We start from the raw sequence: 10,557 nt of genomic DNA on the forward strand, positions 1-10,557 counted from the left end.
CATCTGGAATTTGTTTAACCATAAAACTTTAAGATGAACCACAATCATATTAGTCATGCACAACAAAGCCCTATTATGTGGAATGTTGGTCTTAGTGACAGCACCTACATCCCAAAGAAATTGCCTGGTTCTGCCGGAGGTTTCTTCCTGTTAAAAGGGAGTTTTTCCTTCCCACTGTCGCCAAAGTGCTTGCTCATAGGGGGTCATATGATTGTTGGGTTTTTCTCTGTATGTATTATTGTAGGGTCGACCTTACAATATAAAGCACCTTGAGGCGACTGTTGTTGTGATTTGATGCTGTATAAATAAAACTGAATTGAAAATTCCATCTGAGCCTTCAAGCACAATGACACAATGGGTAAACCCCTGTGGCTCCATTAAACCCTAGAGTACTGTGAGCGTCCTGAGGCTTAACGAGGCTTTACCTGGAAAAGACATTATAGAAAAAATGGAGCCATGATAACAACAGACACAGACAAAGAGATGTTTGTTCAAAAGACTGGTGAAAAACAGCTGGTGTGTGTGTGTGTGTGTGTGTGTGTGTGAGTGAGTGTGAGTGAGTGTGTGTGTGTGTGTGCTCTCAGTGGGTAAAGTGTATATGTATCTTTGTGCTGCCTTGACACTAACCTTCGAACTACACTGGAGCATAGAGACACAGCTCACTGGAGCGCCCCATGCAAATATGCATTCTGGGTGAAACTCTAAGAAATGACTGAAAAACATCTGTCCACAAGGGATTCAACATGATATTCTGCTTTCCATGCCACAGATGCAAGCTTAGACAAAGCAAACAAAGACATTTAAAACGTCCACCTGTGTTACCCGTAGCACCAAGTTATATCAATCTAAAACTGAAGAAGAAAACTAAATATAAAAAACCAAAACAAGACAGTTGATTTTGTGCGTGAGCCCAAGTTTTTGAAGTCTTAAAAAATAACCCTGATATAACTGTGATGTCGTCTGGGTGATCTAATACCAGCCATTGAGAGTAGAAGGTTATACAACAAACTGCTTTATGGAAACACTTGAGTGAAGCTCTTTGCAATTCACCACATCTTAAGCAAAATATTTACTTCTCTAGCTGCTAAGAGCTTTACTATGATTACTATACTTACACCTTATTTATAAATCGTATTTCTGTTTATACTTCAATGCAACCAACACCCTTACCTCTTTAAACTGTATTTATTATAACATTATTTAGTATAGTTCCAACAGCACCCCCCACTCAATGTGCAATATCACTGATCACACTGCACCTCTCAATGCACCTGCTAGTTAGATGGCATGTATGTGTATGTATATAGATGTAAGCGTGTATGTGGAAATATGTGTGTGTATGCATGTACGGATGCAAATATGTATATATACATACATGTATGTATGTGCGTGTATGTTTGCAGGTGTATGTGTAACTTGTACATATCTTTCTTGTGTAAATGTAAATTTGTCTGTTATTGTGTAAATACTTGCGCTATTGTGTACTTCACACACATGGAGAGATGCCAAACTGCCTTTCACTGTTCTTGTAACAGTGACAATAAAAAGCTATTCTATTCTATTCTTGTATCTGGGTCTGTAGCTTCCTGAACAATGAACTAAAAATGTAATAAAACAGCCTAAAACATTTTATAGGTTGCAGTTTTTAGTGGGTTCATCTCTTTCTGTGACAGTAGTCACAGACTGGAGAGATTTTTCTTCAATTTTCTCACCATTTATTTATTTATTTTTTTAAATCCCTCTTCATCAGCTTCTCTCCCGATCAGTCTGTGTACCTCTCAGATTTGACCGTTTTGTCACGTTTCACTGCTGCACAAACAATCCAAGCCCGTCTTTCAGAAATAGCAGCTGAGTTGCTGTAATCTGCCTTGATAAGTACACCAACACCCTAATTACATAACCTGGTGTTGCTTTAAGGGTAGGAGAGAGGGCTTTATTTGACTGAATGTGGCTCGAGCTCAGTCACACAGATTAAAACACATTTAACTAAGTGGGAACGGTGTGATGATGGAGATTTTGGCTGTTGGGGAATTTATGTGGGCTGTGACATAATAGGACAATCCATCAAGGTACTTATGCTAACAATGTGGGATTAGTAGTGTTTACCAATCATCTGTATTTAACATTGTAAGATTAATAGAGACAGCTGATAGAAGCTGTAGTTTTACATCAGACAATATCAAGGTCAAGGAATGGTTTCAAACTGGTACCAGTTATGGTAGATCAAATTTCACAACAGAAAAGATAGACAGAGAGAGAGAATACGATATGAACTGCTATATCTGAGAAAGGTCATGCTTTTGTTTATTCAGCCTTATCACACAGACCAGAGGTCAGTAGATGAGTTGGAGCTCATTCTCTGAAAAATCAAAGTCCAGTTCAGCTAGTAAAGGGATCAGGACACACACACCCACACACACACACCCACACTGTGGATTGACAAACGAGAGGATGTGGTTTTCACCCTAGAAAACTCTCTTAAAGGAATTTACTGAGATGATTCCCACTAAAGGTTATATCACAAAGCATCAAACACAAGAGTGGAGACAGGACAAGGCTAATTAACGGCATAATAACCGCTCTAAGGTAACAGAGCTTAATACACTGTGAATGTCATCCAAAAAATAATGTGGATGAAAGATAAAATAAAAATAAAAGAAGCCAAGTGTGAGAATAGGATTATATAATTCTATAAGAGCAGAAAGCAATCAAAAATGACAACTTACTTATTTAAAAAGCATAAATACGCAAGTCTCTGGGAACACTGTGACTTCATAAAGGTAAAGTGAGCTCATTACACATTCTGACAGTCTCATATGACAGGCTTTATGGTGTTTGTATAAATTCTTTCAACATTTTCTGGTATCCATGAACAAAACAGCTACAGTGAGGTGATGTCAGCAGCAGCTCTAATCCATCATAAGGGGTCTTAGCTGCCACTGGGCAGTCTATCACAGTTATGTAAGGAGATTTACAGGCCCTCTGCCATAACACCACAGTCTGCAGTTACCATGATGAAGTTTATCAGAGCCATGCTGCCTGTACATGTCCCCTGGCTGTAATATGCTGGAGCATTATATTTAAGATCAATGAAAACTAATTTGGACTCATTAGTCAAAGCTTAGCTTTCAGTGTACTCTGCTCAGCCTCTTTTTTAGTTAGCTCCTCCCAGTAGCTTCTGTTTAAATTAAGGCTGTTGATTTTTTTCATTGCTAACTTATTTTTCTGTCAAAAGTGATAGAATGACGCACACACACACACACACACACACACACACACACACACACACATGTGAATCAGTTGATGAGTAAACTTGTAAACTTGTAGCTTTTTCCCATGGTTTTGGTTTGTTTCCACACAGAGAAAAACCCAAGTGAACTCCAATCGAACCAAAATGCGTCACTAGAAACCACTGCTCATTGGCCAGAAGTGTCTGAGGAGGTAGTAACAACAGTAAATACAGGAAGAAGATGCTGAGTTGTATCGGAGAACATAGTCAGAGAATTTCCATTTATTTCACACGTGAAATTGTAAATGTATGGATGCTTCTGCCAACAACCATTGCTGTCTCTCTCTTCAGCTTCCTTTTTAACTCTTCAGTCTTGTGCATGTTTATTCCATAATTAAATGCGCCCGCTCTGAACAGCTGCAATCAAAGAAAACCTCAAACCTCTATACAAAATCAGCAACAGAAATCAAAGTCAGTGGAGCTGACTCATCATGTTCATGTCCAACTACAACTGTTGCAGACATCTACAAGAACCAATCTTTTCGGCTTTCACTGCCTCTTTTGTCTCTTTAAGGTCACGTTGAGAGAGAACATATGGAGCTTGGGGTTAGAGGTCATTTCAAGAGAGGGGCTATGAGATGGTTGTTCAGACCTTTCAAGAGCAACTGCTCACTTTGGTTTGAGAGACTGAGAGGGGTTTGCAAAGGGATATTACTGCAACAGCTCCCAGCATTCTTTGATGTTGGCAGGCCCCACTGACTCCCACAAGCAGGCGATCGATCATTACCGCACCCCACCCCCTGACTCTTAACTTTGATTAGCAGCCTCTCATCCAGGATGGGGCCCCATATCTCCTGACTCTTTGCTTGACACTCTCTTTGCTTCCCTTTTATCAATGAAGAGCTGTTCCAAACAGTAAAGTGTCATTTATACCTACGCTGTAGGCTGAGTCTATGTACAGCCTACACACATGGCCTATGCCATTGCCAGCATTTATATCTGTGCAGTCCAATGCAACATGCTGTTACATTTCTAGGGAAGTGCTCCTCAGGTTGTAGGATTTCAGAATGGTCTGTGGTTATGATGTAACTATAGCAAAATTTAACACAGAATTATAAATTCCCTGTAAAACTAACAATCTAAAATCCAAAGGGCTAAGAAAAAGACACAGCAGCATTTTTAAAGGTTAAATCAAATATCTGTGAGCAAGATCTAGGATTTCATTTAACACTGAACATCCCACACAACTATGTGACACGCGTAGACTCGAGAGGTGACAATTATTTCATAGTTCACAATCCCATAGAATTCATTTTATCATTTCATTTGTTTATCTTCATGCTACTTGGTTAAGTCAAGCAAGATTAAACAGATTATTATTCCAGGAAATCTATACGGGAGTCTGACATTATATGTATGTTGGCCCAAAAATATAAATATAGTTAAATCACTGCTGAAAGGGATCTAATCTGACTGAGGAGAAACACTTCAAACGTCTACCTGAAAGCTCGATGGTAAGTATTCCACAAGTTCACCAAACAAAACCTTCAATGATTTATGGTTTTTCTGGATAGATCTTTTTAGCCAAAGGCAGACTTTCCACCAGCCTGAGTGAGTTTGGTGAAGGCATATGACAGTAAGTGAAGGAGGTACCATTTGCGCTCAGAATGGTAAATGAACTGGTTGTGATATCGTGCTTTTCTACTCAAGCATTTAAAACACTTTATACAACATGTCTCATTCACCCATTTACACACACATTCATACAAGCACATTTTTCTACATCTAAGTGTTTGTTGTTCTTTTGGGGAACGTCAGAACTCAGTCAGGAGAAAACTTTTGTTTCCATGTCAAGTGAGGCAAAAACATCCACAGTCATTAAAAAGTCCACCTTTAGTGACAAGTTTTATAATAAGAGGATGCTGTTGGTCAAACATTGAAGGAAGCAGAGTGGAGTCAATAGCCTGAGTGTGTGTAGGGGAGTAGAGGAGGCACTGCTTAGGCCTGGCTGTGTGTTATATTACAGAGATGTGCTCAGTGTAGCCTGGAGGAAGTGTCCAAACAGATTACTCTAAAAAGCTTAACAACAGGCCGGCCATGCTGACAGAACACGAGGCAACAAACTGGGGACAGCAAAGTAAAAGAGACTGAGGCTAGAAGAGAGGAGGAAGGAAGTAATGATGCGTGAAAGAAAGAAATCCACATTCAGAAAGACTAAGATCTGTAGCAAAAGCAAGCATGGCAAAAGTGGAGTCACTGTCCAAAAGGACAAATACTCGGAAAGAAAAAGGAGTCAAAAATTCTATTTGAAAATGAGAACAATATTATTACAATACAAAAACTGCAGAGATGTTAGCATAAGAGCCTGTGCCATATAATCTGTCCATTACCCATGCACACTATTGTTAACGTGAGTCAACAGGAGCACCCATCACTGTTGTTAGCCCCTGTCATTAGCATACTTGTCATGTTGGCCGTTATGATGCAGTCTTTGTCCTGACTGCTCTCAGGCTGCTCTGGTGCAGACAGATGGTCCAGGCCAGAGGGGAGTTTTAGCAGTTTAAATCCCATTGTGGCCTGCAGCAGCAGCCCAAAGACACTCCCACCTCAGGGCTGTCCTGTAAGCCCCTGTGCTTCACTGATATTTAAACCTGCACTGAGCAGCTTCCAAGCTAGTAGCAAGGGAGGTTACTATGCAAACACAATATTAAGAGCCATAAATGGGTATAGAATGGCCCATTGGAGAAGTGAAGTCTCCCCGGGGATCGATCATACAGCATCCCAAACTGGCTGGTGAGGGAGGAAATCCCCAGGCATCTAACAATATGACACTATCACAATGATAGATTATTATTGAGATTTTTAACATTTTGCAATGCTGAGTATTGCAATAACATGTATTTCAAATTTATCACCTTATTTCAACTGCAAATCATGTTCTCACAGTTAAACTTTGTCAGTATCTGTTGAAGATAAAAATATCTTCATTATCAGTCATTTTTTGCTACAAAATGAGATTGTCAGGCATATCAACACTGTCACTACAACCTGCCATAAATGTTGCCATAAGATGAAAGTTCACATCATATATGTTTATCCTTTTTATAGCTGAGCAAGCTTAACATACACAGTTGAACCGGTAATGAAAACATTTTAGATACATTCCTGAAAACAGAACTGTCTTTAATAACCTGGAAGATTTAGGCTACGGGGCGATCGTGGCTCAAGAGTTGGGAGTTCGCCTTGTAATCAGAAGGTTGCTGGTTCGATCCCCGGCTTGGACAGTCTCGGTCGCTGTGGCCTTGGGCAAGACACTTCACCCGTTGCCTACTGGTGGTGGTCAGAGGGCCCGGTGGCGCCGGTGTCCGGCAGCCTCGCCTCTGTCAGTGCGCCCCAGGGAGGCTGTGGCTACAACGTAGCTTGCCATCACCTGTGTGTGAATGGGTGGATGACTGGATGTGTAAAGCGCTTTGGGGTCCTTAGGGACTAGTAAAGCACTATACAAATACAGGCCATTTACCATTTACAGGGGTCTGAAACCACCAGCTGCTTCCCCTCCACCAAGGGCACATAACTTTCTTACACTGAGAGACAGAAGAGAGATGTGCAAGCCGTGACCTCATATCTAAATCTACACGTGACAGCTCTCACCCCAAAGTTAGCTTGTCAGGCTGGTCACTTTAACTCCACAATCCCGCTGACCCAAAATGCATCTGGTGTTAGAATGCACAAACTATTTTAGGGCCTGTATGACAGCCAGGATGTATTTATACCCCTGAGGCTGAGTGGTGTGGTATGGGGTGTGGGCCTGGGCTGAGACAGTGACTTCTTACAGGAGAGATTTAACCAGTTAAGAAAAAGTTCCTCAACAGCTGATTGGTTCTGCAGATTTCAGCTCAAGAGCAGAAGATAAGTTTGACTACATTCAAATACTCAAAAGACCCCTTTTGAAGGATGCAGGAGGATGATATCAAGGATTGCCACAATAACACAGCGGCCAATGAGCTAGGATATACTACGCTTAGGATTGGCTGGTTACCAACAACTAAACTTTTAAAAAGAGGAGTGAGCATTCTCCAAGAGCAAATAAATTGTGCATGATGTTATTTTCTCTGATGTATAAATTAATGAAAATATAATATAATTAAAAATACAAACTGATACAATTATCCACACATGGACTTTGGTTTTCACCCAAGTCTGTGTGGGAAACACTTGTCTGATAATAGACACAGATAGCAGACATACAGGGAGGGCGAGAAGGTACTGCCAACTGTAAAAGGAGGTTGAGGCAGGTCTGCAGGAAGTTGGGCCCTCTTACTAAAACAATAAGTAGAGGGAAATAAGGCCACAGTAGCACACAAAAAGCAGGGAGGAGGGGAGTGGCAGCCTAAAAAAAGCAAAAACACAGCCTAATGTGGGTCACTCTGTTTGTATCTGCCTCTAACTTAGGGGCAAAGAATAAGTGGGGTGCTGAGATGCTGCATAAGCTTGACAAAAAAAAAATTAATATGTTGACATCAATCATTGCAATATTATCTTTGTGTACAACTGGAGATCACCAGATACCGTGGAAGCAGATCTGATTACAGATAGTCAGAGCAGCTATTTCACATTTTTTTTAAAAAAAATTCTATTCATAAAAGCAACACATTTAGTTTATTTATAAGAAAAACTGATTGGATTCCATATTCATCTTATCGTGATTTTCCTGATAAGATTTCTTCTTTTCACAGCCTGAGAGCACAAATAACAGGCTACTTTATTTAACTGGGATTTTTGATGGTAATAGTTTGACAACATGATGAGGCTATACTGCATCATCTTTCAGCATTTGTTGTGTCCTTGTTGGTCCCAAAAGTATCTATGATGAAATTACCAAAGATAAGCTATTTGGGCAGAACCAGCTTCAATGATTTGGGATGAAGGATTTCTTGAGCTGGTAGCATCTGTCTGATGAATCTGTTGTCATCCAGTGGCTCACTCTTAGAGCTGACTAACTAATGTTATGATTTTCATTTTTAAACAGCCCATTGGGAATCCTCACCAAGCTGGCTACTTCACCACTGATCATCTTTAATGAAGTTTAAAGCATAGGAAGTATATAATGTATCTTTGGTATAAAACTGTAGCTTCCCACCACAGCAGTTTTAAGTATATTTTTAAAATACTTACTATTAAGGGTTTTTTTAAACAAATGATGCCTTTACAGTTTGTATCTCAGCAGTGCAGCATCACTGCTGAGCAGACGGCCACAGTCAAGCAGTGTCTTTATTGAAAGAAAGGATAAGCAATTGGTTTATGAAACTCAGCGCTGAAAAGTTAGCAACAATAACGCCATTATTTCCCCTTTCCAATAAAATTTGAATATACTATATGTATATATGTTCAGTTTTGTTAGGGCTAGATTAACTTCACTCGTTTCACTTAATCATCCAGGCTTTAAGCCAAGTCACTTGTGTGCAACATGAACACATTGACTTTACAATTCATTACTTTGCCCCAGAGGCAAAAGTTACAATTCAACTGTGATGCAATACAGCAAGCAACTCTCTTGTTGATCCACAAAGCAAAGCTTGCCAAAAATCAAAGTGCACTCTTTTTAAAACTCCACTCTGGCTGTTACAGAGGGAGAAAATAAAAACTGAGGCCGTGAGTGAATGCATCTGACAAAAGCAAACATGCTGAAACTGAGGTTGGTGCCACTGAAGAGCAGACATCGGCTCTTCTTTAATAACCAGGATGAAAAAGATTTCTGTGAATAGGGATCCTGCCATCTATGTACAGGAATTACATGTCAAAAAATAAATTCTGCTGTGGAGACAATATCACCATCCACACCTGTGGTAGTACTGAATACAACTCTGCGTTTTCATTTTACTATTAAAACTCATACAAACAAACCGGCGAAGAACACGTAATGTATCCAAGCATGGCTTTATTTTGTTGTAAAAGTTACTTAAAATGTATAATTTTAAGCCACAACAAGCATCAAACTCAACATCGATTCATTTGGGAAACACTGACACTGAAGCTACAGAGCAGCTCTGAGATGTAGCACAGCACAGGAAGCCGAGATCAGATTATAGGATTCGGAAAAGATAGGTTACTGCTGATTTCTCAAAAGCTTATTACCTTAAATGACACTGGTTTCCGCTGCTCATATACTGTGATCAGACAGGAATGATGCATATCTTTATTCCGTTCACCTAATGTATAGACACTGCTGATTTGCACTGTAGTAACTCTTTGAAGTAACTGTTTCATTCCACTTATTTGTGAAGGTGTATATGTGTAACTCGTGTTTAGGATGTTTTGAAATCTCACTATATGTTACATAAATGTATTAAATGCTTTACAATAAAAAGTCAGAGCTCCATAGCGGTGGATGGATCGTTATAGTTAACAACACCGTATTAAGCGAGAGGGGATCGTTGAGGTTCCATTTGACTTTAAAACACGTTAATACCTCAAAAACAGAAAGAAGCCACATACCTGCTAGCTCGTCCGGTTCAAGTCCCGTTTCTGTGTCTATTCCACAAATAACAAAGTAGTGCGCGAAGCGGCAGGGCGCCGCGGCCGACCCCGCGGAGGTCCCGCTCATCCCGGCTTCGGTGAGCTGCGCGGTCCGTTCCTAGTTTTTCAAGCAATACATCCAAGAGGAAAAGGCGGGGGGCTAAATAAAATGCTCCAGTCTTTGATAACGCTCTTCTGTTACGGTTCGTATGAGAAAATGAAACAACACACAGTATAAGAGCTGCTTTATAAAAGTTACCTTTCAGTGACCGGAGCTTCGGTGCAGCTTCCCGACACAATACTAACTCTACGGGAGAAGAGAGCTGTGTGAATCCCCGCCTCGGCAAAGCTCGGAGGAGTCGACTGACGAGGCGGGATATTCAAATACAACCTATGGTCCTCATGTTCGTCAAGCTGATAGACTGCAACACACGGTTACTCGTTTAAATTATAAACAAATAATTAAATAAATACCCTACTTAAAAAATATGACTGACTATTTGCATTTTTGTAGGGATTTAAGGTCCTTTTCAAGACTTTTCAGCACAATTTAATAGTTTTAAAGGATCTCATCACCTATACCGCATATTATGTCACTTACATTTTCAAATAATAAAAAGTTGTGTCCAACTAACTTTTAGAGACACATAAAATCAACCTTTGAAAATGCAAAAGACAAAATTTTCTTCCGTGTAAAAACACGTAATATTAGCCACAGACAATAGTAAACTGCAGCGGATAGGGATTGTGTTATGAAAAACAACACAGAAGAGTTGTCTGTGAACGATGATTTTAATAGATTTCAATAGAAA

General features: G+C 40.0%; 1 protein-coding gene across 4 annotated transcripts in view; it reads right to left on the reverse strand.

The window, feature by feature from the left end:
* dennd5b (DENN/MADD domain containing 5B) overlaps nt 1–10,116 on the reverse strand; it is an 81,777-nt gene extending 71,661 nt beyond the window's left edge. For 2 of the 4 annotated variants that reach the window (XM_025899754.1, XM_005475571.4), the window contains exons 1-2: nt 10,005–10,116; nt 9,725–9,863 (exon numbers count right to left, since the gene is read on the reverse strand). In XM_025899754.1, the coding sequence (XP_025755539.1) occupies nt 9,725–9,833 (109 nt within the window). In that variant the 5' untranslated portion in view covers nt 9,834–9,863; nt 10,005–10,116. The remainder of the gene's footprint in view (nt 1–9,724; nt 9,864–10,004) is intronic. The other 2 variants (XM_025899755.1, XM_025899753.1) reach the window with 1 other exon arrangement.
* Nucleotides 10,117–10,557: the final 441 nt, after the last annotated feature.

Source organism: Oreochromis niloticus, linkage group LG17, assembly GCF_001858045.2.
Source record: "Oreochromis niloticus isolate F11D_XX linkage group LG17, O_niloticus_UMD_NMBU, whole genome shotgun sequence".
Lineage (NCBI taxonomy): Eukaryota > Metazoa > Chordata > Actinopteri > Cichliformes > Cichlidae > Oreochromis > Oreochromis niloticus.